The sequence below is a fragment of the Brachypodium distachyon genome, chromosome 2, assembly GCF_000005505.3.
Source record: "Brachypodium distachyon strain Bd21 chromosome 2, Brachypodium_distachyon_v3.0, whole genome shotgun sequence".
In the NCBI taxonomy this organism is placed as follows: Eukaryota; Viridiplantae; Streptophyta; class Magnoliopsida; order Poales; family Poaceae; genus Brachypodium; species Brachypodium distachyon.
The window spans coordinates 16,167,174-16,191,819 of NC_016132.3; the positions used below are offsets into that span (position 1 = coordinate 16,167,174).

Consider the following 24,646-nt stretch of genomic DNA (forward strand, 5'->3'; position numbering starts at 1 on the left):
TAAACCCTCTCCCGAATCTTGAGACGCCAAACAAGCTTGATCGAGTTCGAGAAATCCACCCACCCCCACTCACGAGGCCATGTACCGGGCGGCGGCGGCGGCCATTTCGGGGTCCTCCTCGGCGCTGCGGAGGCAGCTCGCGCGCGGCGAGCAGCGGCAGTGGGCGCGCGGGTATGCGGCGGCGAAGGAGGTGACCTTCGGCGTCGGCGCCCGCGCCGCGATGCTGCGGGGCGTCAACGACCTCGCCGACGCCGTCAAGGTCACCATGGGCCCCAAGGTTCGTGCTCCCCCGTGGATTTGGTTAGTGCCGTGGCCCGCGTGATGCAGCAGTCGGCGTGGATCTAGCGTGAAAACGCGGGGCTATAATGCTCGGTTTCTCGATTGAATTTGAGTGGGCTGCTTGCTTGTGTTGCAGGGGCGCAATGTGATCATCGAGAGAGCCCATAAATCTCCGCAGGTCACAAAGGACGGGGTCACTGTCGCAAAAAGCATAGAGTTCGAGGACAGCGCTAAGAATGTCGGGGCAAGCCTGGTGAAGCAAGTTGCTGATGCTACTAATAAGGTTGCAGGAGATGGTAAGGACCGAGGGCTCTTGGAAATTCCTGTACTTGATCAGCCATCCGAACCACTAGCTGTTTTGCTGAGAAAAGCATTCTGTTTCACTTCCGTGTTGATTTCAGGTCAACAAGCATAGTGTTAATGTTGATGTTTTTAACTTCTCCACCATGTGTGGTTAATCCTTTCTTTAGTTAGCATCAAATTGCTGTGCTGCCAGGACAGGAAATTTGATGGTAGATCAATTGCATTTGATTGCTACTACTCACTGTAATGTGCTATTCGGTCACTGGTGCCTGAAGTGCTCGCACCACAGGTGAATAGGAATATCTTGTGGTTTGTATGGTTTTGGATGTTGCAGACTTGCAGTTATTTTTGGGCCTCACCTGTTGCCCTGGGTTCTGCCTTCTTGCTCATTTCGCACCCGTGCACTAGCTCTCATCACACTATAGCCATGATTTGACAGACTGGAGCCATTGGTGTTTTCTTTAATTTATTCCTCATGCAAATAAATATCAAGTCTGCTGACGGCAACTTTAACCTAGGCATTCTTGAAGAGACCTCTCAGTTTTCTAACATACAATCCCACAATACCTTTGTTTAGTAAAAAATGGGATTCCGTCCCAAACATAGTTTACTATACTGTGGACAATATGTATCTACATATAATCTGGACCAATATCTTATAAAGGGTAGGAGCTTGTGTGCGTGTGTGGGCGTGAGTCTGGTGTGTCCGTGTGTGTAGGTTTGTGTGAGTCTGCAATGTCCTCTCTCAAGACATAGAGTAGGAAATTACTTCTACTTGCCTGAATGGAGCATTGTGTGCCACTCACTTTGTTTCTGATTGACTTGGCAACAGGTACCACTTGCGCAACTGTACTTACACAAGCAATTCTTACGGAAGGATGCAAGGCTTTGGCAGCAGGGGTGAATGTTATGGACTTGCGTATTGGTATAAACAAGGCCATAAATGCTATCACTTCTCACCTCAAAAGTAAAGCATGGACGATTAATTCCCCAGATGAAATAAACCAGGTGAGGTACTCTGGTTTGCGGTATGACCTGATGCCTGACATGTTTCCGGTTTCCCCTCTTCAATCCCATAAACTATACCTGAGTTGTTTTTGTATCTTTGATGTTGTTATTATCTGCATCTACTATAGATAATCGACAATTTTCATTGTGATTCCTTACTAGTAGCACGCAACATAGTAACTAACATGCAGTTTTTGTACTTTAACTGGAAATATTGCCTAGACGTATCCAGCTCATTTTTCTCCTGTAAACCAGGTAGCTACCATTTCTGCAAATGGTGAAAAGGAAATTGGAGATTTAATATCAAAGGCTATGGAAATAGTTGGAAAAGACGGAGTCATTACTATTGTCGTGAGTACTACGTCCTGCTTTTGTTATTAGGCTTATCTGCTATTCTCCAACTTATTCTTAGAAACTGGCAGGATGGCAAAACATTGGACAATGAGCTTGAAGCAGTACAGGGAATGAAGCTGTCTAGAGGCTACATATCTCCTTACTTCGTGACTGATCAGAAGACTAAGAAATGTGTAAGCCTGTTTATTTTTTTTCTGTTGCTGCTAATCCAGTGAATCCAGCACAGTTTATCTCTCGAAAGGCTTTTTCATATCCTCCTCTAGGTCTGATTTTTTCATGGCAATATGTATAGAATTGGAAACTTACCAGTAGTACTTGGGAAGTCAATAGTTGTAGCTTGTTTGCTCTTCTCTTCAATGTAATCGCAAATATTGCTAAAATGTTTCCTACTTTTGAGGGCCATGCCAGGCGCTTCTGTTTTTTTTCTTGTGAACTCGCATTACAAATTTTTGGTATCTGTGTACTGAGATGGTTTTAGGCATGCGAAAGTTTCGACAAGAGCATTCAGAAAATAAATATGAGATACTCCCTCCGTTCCATAATTCGCGTTTTAGTACAAAATTGTACTAAAACAGCGACAAGAATTATGGGACGGAGGGAGTAGATATGTGGATATCAACAGATAAGCAAGATTTCATGGCCTTAGCTGAACTATATTTCTGATTTATCCTTTATATATGTGTGCAGGAGATGGAAAATCCTTTGATTCTTATTCATGACAAAAAAATCTCAAACATGAATTCACTTCTTCCAGCATTGCAAATTTCTATCCAGGTAACTGTGTTCCATAACATGTTACGGTGTCCTCTTTTGTTGATTCATGATGGAATTTTGGTGGCAACTGATAAGCCATGATTGATCTATGTAGAATCGCAGACCTCTTCTCATTTTTGCTGAGGATATAGAGGGAGAAGCACTATCAATGCTTGTAATGAACAAGCATCGTGCTGGACTCATGGTAATATTAATTATTTCTTTAGTTCCTATTTATACCATTCTTCGGTACTTGTATACACTGCTTGGTAATCTGCATGGAAGCGAGCCTCTTCAAGTTTTTTTCCCCTTTGTCCGTGGTCTCAAGTCTGTAGCTATTCTGGATTGTTATCCCAGTGAACCTTATGTAAGCAAATTCTTGAACTAATTATGAGCCTTGGTTGTAGATATGTGCGGTTAAAGCTCCTGGATTTGGTGAAAACAGAAGGGCCAATCTGGATGACATGGCTGTTTTGACAGGAGGGCAGGTTAGCTATTATAAGAATAACCAGGAAGTTGTTAACACGAGTGACATTGCTATGGATGAAATTGACTTGATATTTCATTTTGCTTTCAAGGTTGTTAGTGAGGACCAAGGTCTTGATCTTGGTAAAGTTAAATTACAAATGCTTGGCACAGCTAAGAAGGTTTGTCAACTTCCATAAATTGTTACACCTGAGAGCCATAGAGTAAGTCAATACAATGACAGTTTTCTTCACAGGTTACTGTATCGCTTGATGATACTATCATTCTAGATGGTGGAGGTGACAGGCAACAGATAGAAGAGAGGTGTCAACAGGTACTCTTAAGAATCATCACATTTAACTCTCCTCTCTAGTTAAGGTAATCTGGATACTACTCTCAGGGAGCTCTCATTACAAGTTACATCTTTTGTCATGTGGATGTCCTTTGACAGCTTAGAGAATCATTTGAGAGCAGCACTGCTATGTTCGACAAAGAAAAGGCTCAAGAGCGTTTATCGAGGTTATCTGGAGGTGTTGCCATCCTCAAGGTTTGTTAGTTTTAAGTACGGTGTGAAGTCCCTTCTTTCCTCTCTGGTGCTCTTCTCAGCATACACACTTACATTGCAGATCGGTGGAGCTAGTGAAGCTGAAGTTGGTGAGAAAAAAGATAGGGTAACAGATGCTCTAAATGCTGCAAGAGCTGCTGTGGAGGAGGGTATTGTACCTGGTAATCACATCTTTTTGGAGAAACTCGTGATATTTCTCTACTTGTTTCTTATGCCCTTTTTTTGCAACCTGAGCATATGTTGTATGGGGGTTCTCTAATTCATGTCATGAGAAACAGGTGGTGGAGTTGCCCTTTTATATGCCACCAAGGTGCTTGACAAGATTAGCACGTCACATGAGGATGAAAAGATTGGAGTTCAAATTATCAAGAATGCTTTGAAGGTTGCTTCTTGTACTGATTATGGTGCTCCTGCGCTTTGTGCACTCGGTTATTCCATATATTTTTTATTGGACATACATTAATTAATCCTGAATTTCTGCAGGCCCCTCTGATGACCATAGCTGCAAATGCTGGGGTTGATGGTGCCATAGTTATTGGGAAGCTACTGGAACAAGATAATCCTAGTTTGGGATATGATGCAGCAAAAGGTCTGTGCTGATTAACTGTATTTTAGTTGTTCATCGTAAATTTGAGACAAAGTACCATGTTTAAGTCTCCAAATCGCACTTAAATGGCGATCTTAATACGTCAACGACAGCACAGTAGTCTTAGTGATTCAGTAGTTGATTCCTGCATTTTGCCAATTGTAGAGGAGTATGTTGACATGGTCAAGGCTGGGATCATCGACCCTGTGAAAGTGATACGAACTGCACTTCAAGATGCAGCAAGGTATAGCTTAAGATCATTGACTATGTTACTTCTGTATGAGCATGACTGCAGTCGTGGAACTTGTTTGACAATTTGTGTTTCTATACAGCGTTTCTCTGCTGATGGCAACCACCGAGGCTGCAGTGTCTGAGCTCCCAGCAACTAAGGCCAGGCTTGCGAGTCGCATGCCGCAGATGAGCGGGATGGGTTTTTGAAGACAGATATGGCATGGTATATGATTCACCTGTTCTTTGTTAAAAGACAATCCCTGACGATACTTAACTTTGCTCCCTGGCGGATACATCGAAGAGAAATTCTCGTACTGTGGAACGAGAGGTGCAAAGATGGCACCAATGTGATTTTTGGTTTTTGAACTTTGGGTTCAATGCTGATGTAACCTTAACTAAATTAGGGCCCTATTTAGGGCCCTCATGTTTTTGTGCAAGTCTTACGGCAAATGCTTATTGGATCACTGCAATTTTTGCCCTTGTTGTCATGGTTAACGGCTGTGTGCAGCTGCACCTGGGGAGTTGTCCCAGGCCTCTAAACTTCAACATTGTTGTCGACCTCGACCCCATTGTAACCATGAGCTGTCTGTTTTACCTATCTTTTCACCTGCTCCCGCCATTCACCTAGTATAAAAAAAAGGCAATCTTTTTAATCAGATCACCATCTGTTTATGTTTGGGCTAAACCTAAGCCGCCATCTTTTAGTGTGAGTTGCCTTTTACTATTAGTAAGAAAACCATAACAAGTAGTATGAAGTATCCCAAAAATAGTCTTGTTACTGCTGTTCTTGTCTGAATTTCTACTGTTTTTACTGTTGGTGTGTTCATGTCGGAGCCCACAAAGGCTGAGATTGGCATTGAGGTGGATTACATTATTTAGCGTTTTTAATCAATTTATTTTTTCTATTTTTTCATCTGACTAACCAATTTTTGCTTGCAGTGTTAATTTTTTCAGAACAAATTACGGAAATAACTTGAGCACAACACAGTTAGCAACCCTGAACTGAGTCCAAACCGGCTGTACCAATACAACTGCGTTCATCTCTACCCCCGTAGAAGGAAACCTGAAGCTCCGAAAAAAAAATAATTCTAAAAGGAAAACTAGAAAGAAACTTTTGTCCCGTCGCGCCAAAACCATTTTCCCGCCAAATAGTTGCTTTCCCGCGCAATAACTCCCCCCAAAACAAATTTCACGCCGCCAGAACTCACATCTGAACCCCAGCGAGCAAACACATCTCTCACATCACAACGCATCTCGTCAATCCCCTCCAGCACCACCAAGAAATCCTCGGGGGCGAAGGATCCCTCTCGGCGCTGCAATGAAAGGGCGCGCGCTGAAGCTCCGGGAGGCGCACAAGGCGGGGTCGCCGCCGGTCTTCTGCACGGCGGTGTGGGGGCCCGGAGGACAGCACGTCGTCACCGCCTGCGCCAGCGACGTCGCCGTCCTGATCCATGACGCCGCCGCGGTTGCTGCTGGCGGCGGCCGGGGCTCCGATCCGGCAGCGGTCGTCACCACCATCCGGCTCCACAAGGATGGCGTCACGGCGCTCGCCGTAGCGCCGGGCTCCGGCGGCTCGCTGGCTTCCGGCTCCATCGACCACTCCGTCAAGTTCTACTCCTTCCCAGGTTCTTGGATCTGACCGTCCTCCTAATATGCCCTATATCTAATTCGAGATTTTTCCGTCTCACCGCAAGATCTGACTCCTTGCAGGTGGAGAGTTCCAGGGCAACGTTGCTCGGTTCACCCTCCCGATCCGGTCACTCGCCTTCAACAGGAAGGGCACCCTTTTAGCAGCGGCCGGCGATGACGACGGCATCAAGCTGATCGCGACGATCGACAACACAATCTCTAAGGTGCTCAAGGGCCACAAGGGCTCAGTCACCGGACTGGCTTTCGACCCCAAGAATGATTACTTGGCGTCAGTTGACAGCTTCGGCACGGTCATCTATTGGGATCTTTGCTTGGGAAATGTGTCGCGTACCTTGAAGCGTGTTGCCCCAACATTTGGCTCCGACCACTCAGTGAAGAATGGCCTGTGTTGGAGTCCTGATGGGCAAACCCTTGCTGTTCCCGGATTGAGGAATAATGTAGTCATGTATGATAGGGACACTGGGGAAGAGGTGTTCACGCTGAAAGGAGAACATGAGCAGCCAGTCTGCAGCCTTTGCTGGTCGCCAAACGGGAGGTACTTGGCCACTGCTAGCCTGGATAGGCAGGTGCTGATCTGGGATGTAAAGTCGAGGCAGGACATTGAGAGGCAGAAGTTTGATGAGAGGATATGCAGCTTGGCTTGGAAACCAGAGGAAAATGCTTTAGTGCTGATTGATGTGACGGGCAAATTTGCCATTTGGGAGTCGGTAGTCCCTTCAACTTTGAAGTCGCCGACTGAGGGTGCACCTGACCTAAACATAACAAGAGTTCCTTTCTTTGATGATGACGATGAGGAAGAAAAGGCAAGCACATCTGCTGGATTTGATGATGATGTTGATGAAAGTCTTGGAGAGCTGGGCCCTTCCAGTCACAAGAGATTGAGGAGGAAATCTGCATTTGGTGACCACTCTAATGGAGATAATGAAGATGAGGATTTGATACATCATATGGAGTCATACAAGAGAACAAAACATAAGCATAAAGATACAAAGGAAGATGTTGGTAAGGCAATAGATGATACAGCCACTTCTGGAAGGTTTGTTACAGCAAGAATGCAGGTTTCTTTCCAGCCTGGTGCAACGCCATCGCAGCCTGGCAAGCGAAATTTTCTTGCATACAACATGCTTGGAAGTATTACTACTATTGAAAATGAGGGGCACTCACATGTAGAGGTAAGATTTGCTGTTCACCTGTTTGCTTCACAACTCACAAGCGATCATATGACCATCTGAATTTACATTACCTCTGTTGGAAGTAGCAATAATTGTATGTTTATTCCAGGTTGATTTCCATGACACAGGAAGAGGCCCTAGAGTTCCTTCCATGACTGACTATTTTGGTTTCACAATGGCTGCACTAAATGAATCAGGAAGTGTGTTTGCAAATCCATGCAAGGGTGACAAGAATATGAGCACTCTTATGTACCGTCCCTTCAGTAGCTGGGCTGGCAACAGCGAGGTGAGTTTTGTTGCCCTTAGCAGCATAGATATCTTTCAACTTCGAGAATTGGAATGATTGACTACTGGTTACTGAAACATAAGGTATCTTTATATGTCCAAAATCCAGTGGTCAATGAGGTTTGAGGGAGAAGAAGTGAAGTCTGTGGCTCTTGGTGCTGGATGGGTTGCTGCAGTCACAAGTTTAAATTTTTTGCGCATCTTCACAGAAGGGGGCCTGCAGGTTATTCTAAGTTTCTTGAGTATAGTATTTTCAAAGGTTTTTTTATTTGGCTCGTATTATCATTGTCGATGAGTTAGCCAGGTCCTTTTATCCCTTTTATCTAAAAGAACTTGGAGGCCGCCTCCATATTAGTTCCCAAACACCAATGAACTGAGCTGTTAATTTCAGTTCAGTGGGAGTACCAGAGCTTCCTATGACGGAAAAAAAAACCTGGTATTAAATTTACAATGCTATATGGAAAGAAATTAGTTACCTCTAATAGTAGAAGCAACCACTTGCTACCCTGACTCTCGGCTCCTAGATCACTACTGTTACAGATGTACTAACATAAAATCTGCAATATTCCAGATGGCATTCACTCTCTAATCTCTATTATTCTCGAGTTATTAACATTATATTTATAACCCGTATTTGTGCTATCATTTTCAGTGCTGATATACAAGTTGGGAAGTGCAGACTGCAGAATTAACTAAATGATATTTTCTAAACGTTTCTGTAGTGCACATTGTTCTTGTTTGTGTGATGATTTGGCCCTAATACATTGGTAGTAGACACATGTTCCGACTAAGTTGCCTGGAAAATCTATACTAATTTCCCACATTTGTTCAGAACAAGCCAAAGCTTAAATTCTATTCATCACAAAAACAAACAATCATTCCAAAGAAGGTTTGACAAAAGGTTCATTGTTCGCGATGGCAGATGCAGAAAGCTTAATGTATCTGTCACACATATAATAATTGCCTCTTGACTGACTTCTCAATTGGTAAACTTTCATTGAAATCTTGCCATTTCCATTCACCAGTAAAAAACAATATCTAACCTGCTAAGACCTAAAAGCTAGAAGCTAGCCCATTTTCATACCCATGGAGCTAATTTTCCCACTATGTTCAAAATCCAATAATGTTCGAAAGATGATAAAATTTGCGCTGTTCTAGTTTACAAAGTTCAGTGCTTCCTGTTTATGCAACTATACATCATATTTTGGCACATTTGCATTTGTAATCATAAGTAGCAATCACATCTTGCCTCCTTTTCCAGTTAATTTATTTATTTATTTGCAGTCACACATTTACTTACCAACTACCAGCATTTGATATTATAATCGACTAAATTCTCATTCTGCAGATGCATATCCTCTCAGTCAGTGGTCCAGTGTTGACAGCAGTGGGTCATGGAGATCAGCTAGCAATTGTGTTCCACTCTTCAGATTGTCTTCCTTCAGGAGATCAGGTAATTGTCGGCATGCCCATTTTCCTTGATGATTTTAGATAATGCCTTACTGCTTTTGATGGTAATATTGGTAAATGTTGCGGTATCTGAGGGGGCACAAGCAATGTCCTGTTGGTAAGGGTTTTGAACAGTTTTGATTAGCATACCTGTCCTGTTGGTTCTACATTTATAATCTTCCGTGATAATTGACAATGTAATTGATATACAAGTTTCTGTCTACCACTGTCAGGTCCTAGATGTTAAGGTATTCAACATATCTGAGGGGGCACAAGCAATGTCCAGTCGCCTTGTGTTGACTCCATCCTCTCAATTATCTTGGTTTGGTTTCAGTGAGAATGGCCAACTTAGTTCATATGACTCAAAGGTATATATGCCTATGGATTTATCAACAGTCCAATATAGCTTCAATGATACAAAAAAATGTTTTAAGCTGACCGAGAATGGTTCCAGGGAATACTGAGGGTCTTTTCTAGCCAGTTCGGAGGAAGTTGGCTCCCCGTGTTTAGGTATACAATCTTCCTTACAAGTTAAACATTCATGTTACTGCTGCATCACACTCAACCACTATATATTATCAGTTCAATGAAGGCAAGAAAATCTGAAGATGAAAGCCACTGGGTGGTGGGTTTGGATGCTAATAACATATTCTGTGTCCTATGCAAATCCCCTGACTGTTATCCACAGGTATTACTTCTTCAGACCAGTTTTCATATTTGTTAAAAATTTAAGTTCAGTCCATCCAGCAAAGATGCTTTCAGCTATGTAATGTTGAAGATGAAGAATATTTTTATCCTCGTACGTGCACCTAAATGTGTGCCATTTTGTATTAGACCGTTTTGTATTAGAACAAACATGCCTAAATGGTGCAAACTTTAGAAAGCCACCACCAGCAGCAGCAATGACCAATTAGCCAACTTGATCACTTTAAAAAATTAAATAAAAATAAAAATGCAAACAAATTCTAACTAAACGACCACAGCATTGTTTTCAGGAGGCCTGGCATGCAATGGTAGTCACCCAAAATTACTTTGCGGCTGCCAGCTTCCAAAACTCCCACCTAATTGAGGATTCATCAGAGAAGTAAAGAAAATGCAAAATAAATTTGTAGCTACACAACCACAGCATAAGGCCTGGCATAAATTAGTAGTCGCCATAACAATCGTGCATGCGACTTCCACAACTCCACCTCATTGACTGATTCCCCAAGCATCTCATAATTTGGGTTGGGTCCCTTTCCTGCAATAAATAAATAAATGGGATTGGGCCGGGTCTCAAACAGTCACTCCTTTAGGCGCCAATCTCTATAAAATGAGGATGATCAGTGATGGAGAATAATTTTTGTTGTGTTAGTTTAACAGACACCGGAAAGAAGTTATTCTGATTTCTGTTTTGTCTTGCTTGTTTAAATTTAGCTGTCACGCTAGTTTTGTAAAGAAAATGAATAGTTCATTGCATCTTTTTCTCTCTTGATGAACACTATAGGCATAACGGAGTACACTAAGTTACCAAATTTGCCAACTTGGACGACAACCAACTCCCAGTTTCCTCACTATATGTTGATCTGCTCTTAACTTGTCTTCTCTTGATCTTAGGTAATGCCGAAGCCTGTTCTAAGTATACTGGAGTTTTCATTTCCTCTTGCCTCATCTGACCTTGGAGCCAATAATTTGGAGAATGAATTCATGATGAAGAGGCTGCATCTCTCACAGGTACATCCTGTTTCTTTTGGTCTTAAAGGAGGGTGTTTCATTTGTTTCTTTAACATTTCCTGTTAATCTCAGATCCAAAAGAAAATAGAAGAAATGGCTGCTTTGGGTCTGGACGTGACTGCATTTGAAGATGAAGCGTTTAACACAGAGGCTGCACTTGACCGGTGCATCTTGAGGCTCATATCTAGCTGCTGCAATGGTATACTGACTTAAAAATAACAAATTCATTAATCACTGTTAAATGGTTTTTCTCTTAAATTGTTGTTTTATCTTGCTTCAAAGGTGATAAGCTGACTCGAGCTACCGAGCTTGCAAAATTACTGACACTGGGGAAATCAATGAAGGGAGCATTAACACTTGTAACACGCTTGAAACTTCCAATATTACAAGAGAAGTTCAGTTCAATACTTGAGGTGAAAGCCGCACCCCTTAGGTTTTTACCCTGTATAGAACCTCCTTACTGTTACCATTGCATTCATGTCACGTTTGAAAGAAGGGGAAATTGGTCAGGGGACACCGTTATTTTGTGGCCTTTGCCCAACACACCGCCCAAATATGGATTTGCCCAGTACCATTATAATTCTTGGGCCATTTGCTGAAACACACCGCCCGTTCAAAAACAGAAAGTTGACATTTTTGACTGCTCATGACTTGCTTGGGATGGCTGTTTTGAATAGTGTTTTTTTGTCTAATAAATTTTTTGGCCCTTTCAGTTGGTACCTATGTGCCAATTTTGGACAAAAAAACTATTCAAAACAGCCATCATGAGAAAAAAAAACATAATGAGCAGTCAAAAAGGTCAACTTTCCATTTTGAACTGGCGGTGTGTTTTAGCAAATGGCCCAAGAATTATAATGGTACTAGGAAAATCCACATTTGGGCAGTGTGTTTGGGCAAAGGCCACAAAATAACGGTGTCCCCTGCCAATTTCCTCTTGAAAGAAACTTCTGATCAGTTGATGATCATATAATAACTTTGGCAGGAGAGGATGTTAAATGATACAAGAACTCCAGGAGCAATAGGTGTTTGCTCCAGTGCAACCACTGCAAAGTACTCACCATCGTTGACCACTCATGCAATTCAACCTGCTAAAACTGTACAGAATGGAAATAACATGGAGGCTTCTGCAGCACCTGCACTAAATCCTTTTTCCCCACAACGAAGCAGTGCACCTGGATCAAAGAAGGCAGAAGTAGAACAACTGAAAGAGCCGAAGGTTACTGAAAAGGCTTCACCATCAGTTACCCCACTAGCCAAGATGCCTAAAAAGAATGAAAAGGCACAAGGGATAGCAAAGACAAATAGGGATGTGACAGCTGTAGTCGAACAGCTTCCAAAAGGTGTAATCGATCAGGTTGGTGTTAAAAACAAGAGCAACGAAGATAGCAACCGGGTAGAGCCTCAGCGGCCAGTTAACCCCTTTGCAAAACCTTCATCCAACAAAGACAAATCATCGTCCCTTTTGGATTCCATCAAGAAGATGAAAGTTGAAAATGAGAAAGTTGATAAATCGAACAGCAAGGTCAAAGTCTAAATGTTTTTCTTAGTCATATGGCCTGCTTGGTGGAATCTGCCAGTTAATCACCTGTTTTAATTAACATCTGAAGAACTTGCCCTTTTCACTTAAATTCTGATAGTCTAGTTGAGTCAGCATATGATTCCTGAGCTTTTTATAGCTCCAAAGCTTTATTTGTAGTTGGGTTGTCTACTTGTCTGATTGATATTAGTATGTTAATAGTTTCCCTGTTCAGGAAATAGGTTCCACACTTATTTGTTATTTGACGCAGACCAGCGAGATGTGTCTTTGAGGATGTATGATTTACCTGTTACTGGTTAAAGACAATCCCTGGCAACTTTGATTTGCCAGCAGATACATCAATAGCAAATTTCCTGCCAACCAAATAAAAGGTGCAAAGCTGGCACCCATGAATTTCTTAGGTAGTGTTTGGTTGAGATCATGAACTGGAATGTAATGGAATGGCTTCAAAAGTTGAGATGATTCCTGTGTTTGGTTCTTAGAACACAGAGAATTGGAATGGAACCATATGTTTCCTCAAAAAGAAATATTCCCTCAATATGTCTAACCATCTCATTCATCAAAAATGTACGATTGAGTTGGTTTCAAGTAGAATCAGTGATCTAAGTGTTTGGTTCTTAGGAATATAGAAAAGTAGAACCGTTCCATTACATTCCATTTCTATAAGAATAGAACCGTTCCGTTCCATTCCACCTTGCTCTAGAACCAAACACTACCTTAGTTTTGAACTTACGGTTTGATGCTGATGTAAACCTGAACTAAATTTGGAGCCCTTAATTTTTGCAGTAATTTCATGGAGTCAAATTCAATACGCAATGCAAACTTTGTTCTCGTTAATGTGGCAGCTGCTGCCTGCTGCAGTGCTGCAAACAGCAAAAATAATTTCTCATTTGTGCTTCTTTGGCTGGTTATAATCATCTTGCTGACCGTTTCGTCATTTTACTAGGTTATACGAATCATTTCCCAATCTCCACAAATGTGTATGCGATCAATATGAAATTGTTGCTATTGCACACATGGCAACCCCTTATCCTTTTCGTGCACATGACAACGATTGTTTGTGATGTCAGTCTGACCAATAAAACTCAGCTCAGCTTGCTTCAGAATTGAATTAACAATCAATTTATTCAATGGAAAAAGACATTGTACAACCACCAGAGTACAAATTAGATGGAGATAAGAGTGTAGTAACTACACATCAGTAGTAAATTCGAAAAAGCCACTTGATCAAGGAGGGGTAGGGACTTTGAGCATCATCTAATACGAGATTTTGTGTGGAAACCTCAAAGCTTTCTATGCAGGCTTGGCTTCATCAGGAGTCTGGATAAAGCGGGGAACCTCTCCGTTCACCACCCTCCATGGGCCCCAGTAGAACTTGGGCGGCATGATCGGCACGGCCTCGCCCGGGTGGTCCTCCCAATACTTCTCCTGTTCCAGAATGTAATCGCAGTTCACAATCAGACGAAATCTAAAGATAAGTTAAAATCTACAAATCCAGCCTCTTCAATGGAGCATCAATTCATAACCAACTTGATCGTGATCTTTCGGTTTTGACGATTCGTATAGTTGCGGGAAACAAGCATTTGTTAATTGTTAAGATTAATTAGATTAATGTTAATCATCCCTGTAATTACCCCGAACGGTTGCGTTTGTGCAAACCATTGAACCTGCACGCCTTGCACGTGCGTGTCTCTCCCGAGCAGACGCGGCTGTTGCTCGCATCCCTCTGGACGAGACGACCCTTTGTAAGCCAATATATTGGACAGAACATCATCGAATCAAAAACAGTTTTCATTCTCGTCACAATTTAGCATTAATGTCATCATGTAGAAGCGATGACCAATGTAATCTGGCGGCCACTAAAAAACGCAAATAACGTCGTCAGGAGCTAGATAATTTAACAGGAACGGCACTGCGCGCCCGCCAAGCATTTCGTCGAGCACCTTCCGCGCGACGCCCGCGCAGCCAGGAAGGGGAAGAGGGGTTTGTGGTGTCGAGCCGGAGCGCCTGACCTTGTAGAGCTGCTCGGTGAAGGCGGCGGCGACGACTGCGGTGTAGAAGGCGGCGACGTACGTGCCGACGAGCGGCGCGAAGGAGCGCGGCGGGCGGTACGGCTCCACCATGTCCCACAGCACCGTCTTCTCCCACTTGTGGAACTGCCGGTCCGCGTACCACCTCCAGAGCCTGCTCGCCATCTTCCACCCCTCCCACACGCTCGCGCTCTCAGAAATCCGGCGGTTCGTCGCCGCCGCTGCACGGCAGCCTCGGCTTCCTTCCTCTCTGGGGTGGTGCTGTTGGAGAATGGAGATCCGGAAAGCTTCCCCACTAGATTCGTAATGGGCCGGGACGTCTTACCGTCTTGCTGACTATTTGGGCCCGGCCCGGCCCATCTGTACCTCGGCGCCCCGACAAGGCGACAACACAAAAACCGCGAAAGGAAAAAAATTAACCGGAAGAAATAGTTCGCGGCCTCTCAAACCCTTCCTCCCCATCTTCCTCTCCGTCGCGGCTGCCTCCGCCCGCCGCCGCAGCCGTCGTTCATCGCAGGAGAGATGGGTGTCAAGGTGAGTGCCGCCGTGGCGGCTTTTGTTTATTCCATTGTAGATCGATTTGGTGATGACCTTCGTCTTGGAATGAACAGCGGGGATTCGGTTTTTTTTTTTGGTAGGGTTTGACGAAGCTGCTGGCGGACAACGCGCCCAAGGCGATGAAGGAGCAGAAGTTCGAGAGCTACTTCGGCCGCCGCATTGCGGTCGACGCCAGCATGAGCATCTACCAGTTCCTTGTATAGATCCCTCGTCTCCCCAAGCCCACATGACTTCTCCCTATTTTTGTTGCTGGTGGTATTGTGTGCTTACATGAGAGAATGATTGAGGATTGTTTTGTGCTCAGTTCACCTTATATGCTGCTGTTCGCTGCTTCTATGTGCGCTTGGCGATTCGTCCTAGAAAATTTGCTCCCTTGGGATGGGTTTAGGGTTTTGTAAACCCTCGAGTAATGTAGATAATTTTCTGTTACTTGGTTGCCTAGTGCTTCTCACTTGCATTACCCTTTCCTAGATTGTGGCAATAGGCTGCCAATGTTTGCCAACCCTGGGCATATACATTGTTCTTGACCTCATTTGTGTTCTTAGTTTGGCTGGGTTGTGCCTCTAGCATCGACCATTTCTCCTTTTAACAAATATAATAAAAGAGGAATTTAAAACTGTATTGATTAAATTGTTCTCTATGTCTGTTCAACAAGCTATTGTGAGATTAGCAAACCTCTTTTTCCTAGTGCCACGAAAGTTGGGATATGTTTTCTTATTCTTTCCCTGTACAGATTGTAGTTGGAAGGACAGGGATGGAAACCCTTACAAATGAAGCTGGTGAAGTCACCAGGTCCAGATCTCTCTCTCTTCAACCGCACTCAATATTTCAAGTACCGCACACAGTTTCTAGTGCTAGTATTTCTGTTAATGTTTCTTTCTTTTTTCCTGGACAGTCATTTGCAAGGTATGTTTAACCGGACAATAAGGTTGCTTGAGGCAGGAATTAAACCAGTGTAAATCCAAACCCCTCCATTTCTTAATACCAGAACCCTTCCATACAAGTACATGTAAAAAATATGAAATCATTTTTAAAAATGGACCACAACATTGTTCATGCAGATATGTTTTTGATGGCAAGCCTCCTGACATGAAGAAACAAGAGCTTGCAAAGAGGCATGGATCTTTCTTTTATCCTTTGATTGTTCTACCTCAGTTTATATGTCTTCCTATACTACTTTTCAGGTTATTCAATGCTAACATGGTATACTTATCAGATATGCAAAGAGAGAGGATGCCACCGAAGAGCTGACCAAGGCAGTGGAGGTGCGCGGACATTGCTTTGATCAATTTTTGTTCATGTCGTTTTGCTATGTTTTTTTCCCTTGACCTGTACAGAAAATGTTTTGATGTTATAGACAGGAGATACGGATGCAATTGAAAGATTCAGCAAGAGAACCGTGAAAGTGAGAATTCCATTTTTCAGTTGTTTGTGTTAATGAGTTCTCCTTGAAATTTTTCTTCAATAGTACTCTCCACAATAAATGTAAAGCGAATTCGTGTGTTGTTAGAAACCAATGGATTCTCTTGATGGTCAAATGTCAACTGGAATTTACTTATTTTGCATCGTGATGAATTGATACATGCGACTATTTTAGCGTTTTCAGAGTAAGCTCTAGCTATTCATCTTCCGTGTTCACCGTGAGCAGGTCACTAAGCAGCACAATGATGACTGTAAGCGACTATTAAGGCTGATGGGTGTTCCTGTTGTAGAGGTAAATTCAATTTTGCTCACTGTCATGCCTATTATGAGGGAGCACATTAGCATATGATCATCTTGTTATAAGGAATTATTGAAATTTGGTTTCTGCTAGCACAGAGTCTATGATTTCTTGTGTCTTTGTGATGCTCTCGATTTTATTCAAAGGCCTTTACCCTGTAGGCACCTTGTGAAGCAGAAGCACAATGTGCTGCCCTTTGCATAAAGGACAAGGTAATATTAACATTGTGTGACTCTACTACCTTCTTGTTTTCACCCTTTGGTTCCATTTCTTATTTAGTATTGTTTACTTTATAGGTGTATGCTGTCGCATCAGAAGATATGGACTCGCTTACTTTTGGAGCTCCACGGTTTGTTCGTCATTTGATGGATCCAAGTTCCAGGAAAATACCTATCATGGAATTTGAAGTCGCGAAAGTACGCAGTGTTGTGCTCTGCCTGAAATTTATCCTTATCTTGTATATATACTTCACCAAAGTTCATACTGTAGATTCTAGAGGAGCTTGAATTCACTATGGACCAATTCATTGACTTGTGTATCCTCTGTGGATGTGACTATTGTGATAGCATTAAAGGTATGATTGCTCACTGTCCTCTCTTTAATTGTGTAACCTACAATTCCTGCATTTCTCAAATTATTTAGCTATTAAAGACTTAAATTTTGCTAACTGTCTGTCTGTCTGTAGGTATTGGGGGCCTAACAGCTCTGAAGCTTATTCGTCAACACGGGTCAATAGAAGGCATTCTGGAAAATATTAATAAAGACAAGTTAGTCCGTGAACCATTTTGATGATTTTTCTATTGACTTAACTGAGCCCAGCCGAATATTTCAGTTGTGTAGCATAGTGGCCCGAAATTTATTCACTTTAAACTCTTGGGTGTCTTGGCGAATGACATTATAGTTCGTGTGTTGCTTTCTTTTCCTTTTAATGTCGTTTCTACTGTTAGATGTTTTGATTGTGACGTGAAGCAGACTTTTCTTTTTTGCTGTTACATTTTCGTGTGTCCATTGTCTGTACCGTAGATATCAAATTCCTGAGGACTGGCCTTATGAAGAAGCTCGGCGCTTGTTCAAGGAACCCAATGTTACATTGGATCTTCCTGAGCTCAAATGGACTGCACCTGATGAGGAGGTGCACCTGCTGACCTTTTTTTTACTTGCCTTCTAAACATGAAGTGAACAGTTGGATATATCCTGTTACCTTAATCTTTCTCCAGGGCCTCGTTAATTTTTTAGTGAAAGAAAACGGTTTCAATCAAGATCGGGTGACAAAGGCATGCATTTCCGTTTTGGCTCTCTGTTCAATTATTTAAGCATTTTATCAGCCATATGAGTCTCGGTTCTATGTAGGCCATCGAGAAGATTAAATCAGCCAAGAATAAATCATCCCAAGGAAGGTGAGCACTAATATAATAGATGTCCACGTACATGGTTCTAATAATGAATGTGTGCATAGTCATTTGCTGAACACTTCAACTTAATCACACCATAACCAACTTTTGACTTATGTAATCAGGCTCGAGTCGTTTTTCAAGCCAACTGTTAGCACATCAGTACCACTGAAGCGAAAGGTACATCTACCAAAGTGCGAAATTCATGTTCTAGTGCTTATATTTATAATCTCTGGCCTTCCTAGAAGGCTAGAATTGTCAATTGTAGCATCATATACAACCCAGTAAATATGTTAGAACTGTATGCGCAGTTTAAATTATGGCATATCATCGATCTGATGTTTATATCACTATTTGGATTCGTTCCATTTTCTAAATAAGAACAATCGGGCTTGTTTGACATACTGGGAGGATGGCAGTACCAGGTCTCACCCACGACCATCATGCTACCTGGCCTAGTTTGAATTGTTAGATGCTCCGGTCGTGCAATGCACGTGAGGGATGCGTATCGCTTGCCAACTGTACTGGCAAGTGGCAAGTAAATTAGCAATTGTATAAATTTAGTAGCAGAAGGTATAATTGGGAAAATAGTGGCATATTAATTCTAGATGATGATGTTCCTGAGGTTCCTATATATCATGCTCCACATTCTATCTTATTCTAATATATTTGCACTGTTGGGGGCAGTACATATTTTTGCAAGACAATATTTCAGTACATGAGTTTCTATATGGTATAAACTGCAGGAAACTTCAGAAAAACCAACGAACGCTGCTGCAAGCAAGAAAGCAAAATCGACCCGTGGAAGGAAGAAATAAGTTCGATGCGCGAAGTGAGCTACAAAAGCTTTGTTGGCAACTCTCAGTTAGATCATTAACCTCATGTTGTGTAACTCCAACCTTTGTTCAATACTTTCTAATGTTCTAAGGTTTAGGTAAATTAGTGACTCTGAAAAGGAAAAACCTGTTGCTAAGTTGTGAAATCTGTGCGTTCATCTGTTGGCGATGGTATGATCTTTCCTTCTCTAATGGAAGATTCGGTGTTGCAGATTTACTCTAATTGTCCGTTGAAAATTTATTGAGACCCCCTCTGGTCCGAAGATTGAACTTATATTTAGTTGCGTACAGGAAAACGCAAGAATCTTTCCAAAGAGGCTGTGTCAACGAAATTTTTGACATGAAATAGAGTGTGAAGGAAGAAACCGCATGGAATAGAGTGCGAAGGAAAATGGAAGCTAACACCAACAGGCAAAGCTGCCACACGTTTTAAAACGTTAGCATTCGGCCTCTCGTGCCAGAGATCTCACTGGTTGCATGAATTCACTGTACTGTGGTAGTATTGTACTCGTACATAAACGAATCGCACCATTTACAATTAAATCCACTGCGAAGTGCCTAGATGTAAAAACAGGCCAAGGTGAAATCTTTTAGTGCATTGCAATTGGCCTATCTGAAACCTGATTCTCAGTTCTCACAAGCTTTTGGACAACCAGACACCCTTGGACAGATCTTGATCTACAGCGCCAGCAAATTCTAGGCTCCTAGCCAAATCTAACACACGCACACCACCAGACACGACACTCCTACCAAGAAGGTTATAACAGTTTTCCCATGCTACAAAACTTCCCATGGGAGCAAAAAAAAAGTTCTAAAATTTGCATGTGTTGGATTGTGTGCTATTTCCTTATCTCCAGAGACTATTTGTCCCAGCCATCTTCTCGCCTGCCAAACTCCCATTTCTGAGGGAGAGGGCCGTATATGGAGGCAAACTTGGCCAGGCAACTCGTTCTGACGTCGTAGTGCTTCTGCGTGTCGCGGCTGATTGCAACGGAAGAGAGCTTGGAGGTGTCAATGGCCCATGCCGGGTGCACATACTCCACAGTCCTCCCGGAGCTCGCGTTTGCATACAGGAAATTCATGAGCAAGTCCTCACAGTTGAAGTTCTTGTGCACAAAGTCTCTCCCTTCTCTGGCTTCCTCGCTCCAGTACTTCTTGAATGCAAACTCACTGTCCATGAAAGCAGCACCTGTGAGGATCAGATTGTAGCCCTTCTTGCCCCTGGCGTACCGCTCATTCCTGTACTGCGGAGGGTTGCTGTCTATCATCCGTGGGTAAAAGCCGACCATCCGCTCGGGGTGTTCTCTCCAGACCCTGAATCCTTTCTCTATGTCGCTGCACGTCATCATGATATCATCATCCAGTTCAAGGACAGCCTTGGTCTTTATCAAAGGGTCAACTCTGAATCTGTTGTTAAGAGAGTTGATCTCTTCGACTCGTATTCTGACAGGCACTGTGGAATCAAAGGCATCACTGCTTGGATGGTTGCCTTTGTTCCAGACAACAACTATCTCTCTGACTGACTCACATCTGGAATAGTGCTCCACAAATAGTTTCAAATTCCAGAGTCGAGCCTCATATGTCATCGTGACCATCGTGAATTGAGAGTGTTGCCCTTGATATGTATATGACTCTTCAGCACCATTACCACCAGATAAGAAATGCACAGCGATGCAGACATTCACAATTCCTAATAGAGCAATCACGCAAAAGAATAGCTTGTTGGACCATGTTTTTTCATTGAGCCTTGCTTTGGTAGCAGAGAAATATCTGCCAAAACTGGTAGAATATCTGCGGATTTTCTGGTTGAAGCGGTGCACGGGCAAGATACGAGATAATTCATTTCTCCTGGTTGGGGGAGACCAGAAACTAGGAGGAATGTAGCAATTGATTGCACCTTTCACAAAACCCACAAAAATGACCAGAACAATGGTTAACAAAAAGCCTAGGTAACCAGCGAGAGATCGTCGTGTTGAATCACCTGAAGGTACACGATCACCATCCATTACAGCTATCCATCCACCAGATTCAAGTTGCTGTGCATCTATGTGATGGTACCTCATGCCATTCCAAGTATTCCTCCCTTTCTTTGGCTCTTCAATCCCAAGTTTTACTGGGACCTCTTTGTATTCTTCCTTGCTTAGCTTTTCAATTTTGTACAACTTAACCCTCCGCCCATAGGTTCCACTGCAGTCCTGACCTGGACGATACAAGGATCCTTCAAAGATGAAGAGTCTTCCACCATTTCGAGCTCCCAGACTTTTGTCATATTTGTAAATAGGGTTTTGCTTGTGCTCATTCCAAGGACCAAGAGGAGAGCTACTGTACCAAATTTCGAGCTCTGCATTCTTTTCAGTTCCATGCCGTGTAAAATCTGAGGCAAAAAGCCACCACAGTCCCTCATACTGGATTATTGCAGCATCAATAAGTGGTTTACTGATGAGCACCTTCTCCAATGTCCATTCGAGAGGAAATTTAGTAGCACGGTAGAGTCGAAGCTCCTTCTTTTTGTTCCCCTCTGGCATCATATAAATCTAAAAGAGAGGAAGTTAGTGCTTTTGACATCCTCAGAAATAGCCCACCAGCTGTAAGGTAAATGATACAAAGTTAAAAGCGTTACCTCATTTTCATATTTAAACACAAAAGGGTAGGACAGGTGCCATGTCTCATCTAGAGCAATACCAAGAAACTCCCATGTTGCACCTTGATCGAAGCTTCTTGCGACACCAATATCACCTTGCATTGAGGTTGTTGTTTTCGTTTCAAAGAAAAGAAACAGTGTGTCCCCCTGAGATGCATAAGTCATATCAGGTTGAGAATTTCAAAGAATATCAACAGAACATGCTGTCAGTAGAACAGAATGTAAAAGGCTCATTAAGTTATTTCTGGACCCAAAAAGTGATATTCTGTAGATATTAATCATAACATGTAATCCATGAATTTCTAGGTTGACAGGAAACAAGCATGCACAAATATCTCTTCTACTTGTGGAAAAGTAAAAAAAATAACCCTATTTTTAGATGTCTTGTATGAAATCCAACATAAAGATCATCTTAAGAAGAGTAGCCCATGATCAAATATCCTTAAATGTATTCCTGGACCATGCAATTTGTAAACACTACTTTATTGCAGAAATGCACTTCTATTATCATGCGTCTGAAAATTGAAATCCATCAGTGCCCCTCTTCAGAATCTACATTTTGCATGAGCATACATTTCATAATCTACAAGAACATTCTTGAACATGCATTTCAGAATCATGCAACATTTCGTGCATGCACTTAGGCATTTTTACAAATAAAAAAAATATAGATTAATGTGTCAACTATTGAGTTGTACGAAGAAGATATTCTTCAGTAAAACAACCCAAGTAAAGTTCCCTAGGTATAGCTCATGTATACAGCAGGCTTCGTAGTTAACTTTGTTTCATAACTGGACAATTTTTTGCAGAATAAGGGTAGACACATAATGTCTTGCTACTAATACACTGACAACAATACTATATCCAGGTAGACACTATGCTCTCCTCATCTAAGCATCTTAGAGTTAAACGGTAGCCTAGCCTTGCTAGGCATCAGCAGTAGAGGAGCCGAATTCAGCAACACTGCCACAGCCACCAATTCAGCCAGCCAACCTAAATTTCGCCTGTCTATAGAAGATTTGCTGTCCTAGTCTCCTAGACCAGCAAAACCGCAAGGTACATACAATTCCGGGTTGGGCCAAAGAAAGCAGCTGCCTGCCTCACCTGCACGTAGAGGAAGGGGTCGGCGACGAAGTTGCTGGGGTACCCGGCCTCCGTGGTGGACGCGCAGGTGAGCACCGGGTTCGCCACCGGCCACGCGGAGCCGCTCGCGTTGCTCCTCCCTTCCTGCGCAACCGAATCAACAGACAGCAGCAGGTAAGCGCCTCCGTCCGTCCAGCATCTCAAAGGAAAAAACACGCCAGAGCTACTAAGCTGCAGCAAAGCTCACCAGCTCGATGGGCCGGAGCTCGAAGGGGCTCTTCCCGTAGTAAATCCCGATCGACCATGACCCTTCGCCGTCGGGGCGGCACCCGAGGGTGCCAGAGTCCGGGAGGCGGAAGGACGCGACCACGAGCCAGAAGTAGACCCCTCCGACGAGCGCCCCCGCCGCGGCCGCCGCGAGCAGGAACGAGGCAGCGGGGGAGGCCCGAGCGAGCCGCGCCACCTCCCCGCCGCCACCGCGCATGCCGGCCGGTCTCGTCATCGGTCGCCGCCCGGCCATGCCCCGCCGCCCGCCGCCGGCATGGACCGCCCCGATCCCGATCCCCCGCGCCTCGCTGGCCCGGCTCCGCTCCGCTCCGGAGCTGGATCCTCCTCGCCCGCCCGCGGCCCCGGAGGCGGATTTAATTAATCGATTAAAGCGCGGCGCGGAATGGGAAGCAGGCGAGGCGGGCTTCTGTGTCTCCGGGCGAGAGGGGGGGTTAAAGAAGAGTAGAGAGAGTATTAGTGGGGCGCGAGGATTAAGCCGGCGCGGCTGCTTCGCTTCGCTGTCTCTGAGCTCAGGGCTAAGCTGTCTTGTCTGTCTTGCGGGGGAAGGTGAAGCTGGAAGAGAGAGCGGCTTGGGCTGCAGGTCTGGGGATTTTGTATTGGTTGGAAATTAGGAATGGACCGAGCGAGCGAGAGGTTTTCCAACCACGACGGCGGGCGGCGACGGCATGTTTGACCGGAAACGCCATGGACTCAGTTTTTCTTTTCTCAGATTCTCCGGGTTTCTCGCAAATTAAACAACATGCTTAGATGCAGACATTTCAAAGGAAACATATTTTTTCAATAGTATTGTTTTTCAGGGAAATATTTTTTTCAGTACTAAGCCTGGGGTATGTGCATTAGTAGTACTTTCTTCCGACATGGAGGAAATTTGGGTTATCTTTCCTTGCCTAGATTTTTAAAGGGGAAATTGGCCAGGGGAAACTGTATTTGTGGTCTTCGTTCAAACACACCGTCCGATTGCGAATTGTTGGATATCATTACAATTATGTGGCCATTTGCTGAAACACACCGTCGGTCAAAAAAGAGAAAGTTGACATTTTCTATGTTTTAGTACTACGCTTTGATTTGTCAGCAACTTCATCGGGACCCTCGATGATTATGATCTAATTTCCTTTGAGACAAACTGAGACACTAGAAACAGTTGTCAACAGAAAATCCTTCAATAATATTCAAAATATATACTTCTCATTGTATCTAGCTTTCGAAGGGAAAAGACAGAGATACCTACCAACATAAAGTAAAAGCAAATAAGAATCACGGGACTGTTCCTGCGTAATTCGATGCACATGGAGTACGGAATTAAGCAAAAACAGAGCAATTAAAATTTCGTTGATTATATTTTCAAAAAAAAATCAACGAGCATGATCCATGAAGTAGCACGTAGTCACGCAGCACAGCACAAGCCTAAACCGTTCGACAATGTTTTCGCAACACCGAATAGCAGAACTATAGTGAAACAACACGGCAGAGAGAGCTAATTATTAGAAAAGGGGTAAGATGATAATTCAACACGCAGAAAAAGTCAAGTTTCCGTTTTTGGACCCAGCGGTGTGTTTCAACAAATGACCACATAATTGTAATGGTACCTAACAAATCCATAATTGAGCGATGTGTTTGGGCAAAGGCCACAAAATAACGGTGTCCACCGGCCAATTTTCACATTTTTAAAATCTCCGTTTCGATCAACATTCAGCCATTCTCGTTTTCAAGATATTTTGGATAATCTAGAAGGTGCGATAACACTGTCAT

General features: G+C 43.2%; 5 protein-coding genes across 5 annotated transcripts; 3 read left to right on the forward strand and 2 right to left on the reverse strand.

Moving 5' to 3' along the window:
- Positions 1 to 3: 3 nt before the first annotated feature.
- Positions 4 to 5,152, forward strand: LOC100825912 (chaperonin CPN60-like 2, mitochondrial). Its single transcript, XM_003567946.4, has 16 exons — positions 4 to 277; positions 416 to 575; positions 1,415 to 1,590; positions 1,846 to 1,941; positions 2,013 to 2,117; positions 2,632 to 2,718; positions 2,813 to 2,902; positions 3,105 to 3,185; positions 3,276 to 3,344; positions 3,419 to 3,496; positions 3,614 to 3,709; positions 3,789 to 3,888; positions 4,006 to 4,109; positions 4,211 to 4,316; positions 4,479 to 4,557; positions 4,646 to 5,152. The coding sequence occupies exons 1-16, from the start codon at positions 80 to 82 to the stop codon at positions 4,749 to 4,751; spliced, it is 1,731 nt and encodes a 576-aa protein (XP_003567994.1). The 5' UTR covers positions 4 to 79; the 3' UTR covers positions 4,752 to 5,152.
- A 573-nt stretch (positions 5,153 to 5,725) lies between these two features.
- On the forward strand, positions 5,726 to 12,715 carry LOC100826226 (WD repeat and HMG-box DNA-binding protein 1). Its single transcript, XM_003567947.4, has 12 exons — positions 5,726 to 6,169; positions 6,255 to 7,366; positions 7,476 to 7,652; positions 7,761 to 7,874; positions 9,000 to 9,104; positions 9,334 to 9,468; positions 9,555 to 9,610; positions 9,683 to 9,788; positions 10,697 to 10,813; positions 10,886 to 11,012; positions 11,096 to 11,226; positions 11,796 to 12,715. Exons 1-12 carry the CDS (start codon positions 5,863 to 5,865, stop codon positions 12,345 to 12,347), a joined length of 3,039 nt encoding a protein of 1,012 aa, XP_003567995.1. The 5' UTR covers positions 5,726 to 5,862; the 3' UTR covers positions 12,348 to 12,715.
- Positions 12,716 to 13,431: 716 nt separating this feature from the next.
- LOC100826538 (uncharacterized protein At4g29660) lies at positions 13,432 to 14,691 on the reverse strand. The gene is made up of 2 exons (XM_003567948.4): positions 14,363 to 14,691; positions 13,432 to 13,778 (listed from the first exon to the last, which is right to left on the reverse strand). The coding sequence occupies exons 1-2, from the start codon at positions 14,543 to 14,545 to the stop codon at positions 13,644 to 13,646; spliced, it is 318 nt and encodes a 105-aa protein (XP_003567996.1). The 5' UTR covers positions 14,546 to 14,691; the 3' UTR covers positions 13,432 to 13,643.
- Positions 14,692 to 14,752: 61 nt separating this feature from the next.
- Positions 14,753 to 19,102, forward strand: LOC100826850 (flap endonuclease 1-A). The gene is made up of 17 exons (XM_003567949.4): positions 14,753 to 14,914; positions 15,019 to 15,135; positions 15,672 to 15,730; positions 15,834 to 15,893; positions 16,000 to 16,053; positions 16,155 to 16,203; positions 16,296 to 16,343; positions 16,587 to 16,652; positions 16,820 to 16,870; positions 16,955 to 17,074; positions 17,148 to 17,232; positions 17,344 to 17,425; positions 17,682 to 17,790; positions 17,876 to 17,932; positions 18,009 to 18,055; positions 18,175 to 18,229; positions 18,796 to 19,102. The coding sequence occupies exons 1-17, from the start codon at positions 14,903 to 14,905 to the stop codon at positions 18,865 to 18,867; spliced, it is 1,143 nt and encodes a 380-aa protein (XP_003567997.1). The 5' UTR covers positions 14,753 to 14,902; the 3' UTR covers positions 18,868 to 19,102.
- Positions 19,103 to 19,358: 256 nt separating this feature from the next.
- LOC100832944 (glycosyltransferase family protein 64 protein C5) lies at positions 19,359 to 23,464 on the reverse strand. The gene is made up of 4 exons (XM_010232791.3): positions 22,857 to 23,464; positions 22,631 to 22,753; positions 21,506 to 21,673; positions 19,359 to 21,419 (listed from the first exon to the last, which is right to left on the reverse strand). The coding sequence occupies exons 1-4, from the start codon at positions 23,127 to 23,129 to the stop codon at positions 19,746 to 19,748; spliced, it is 2,238 nt and encodes a 745-aa protein (XP_010231093.1). The 5' UTR covers positions 23,130 to 23,464; the 3' UTR covers positions 19,359 to 19,745.
- Between the last annotated feature and the right edge of the window lie 1,182 nt (positions 23,465 to 24,646).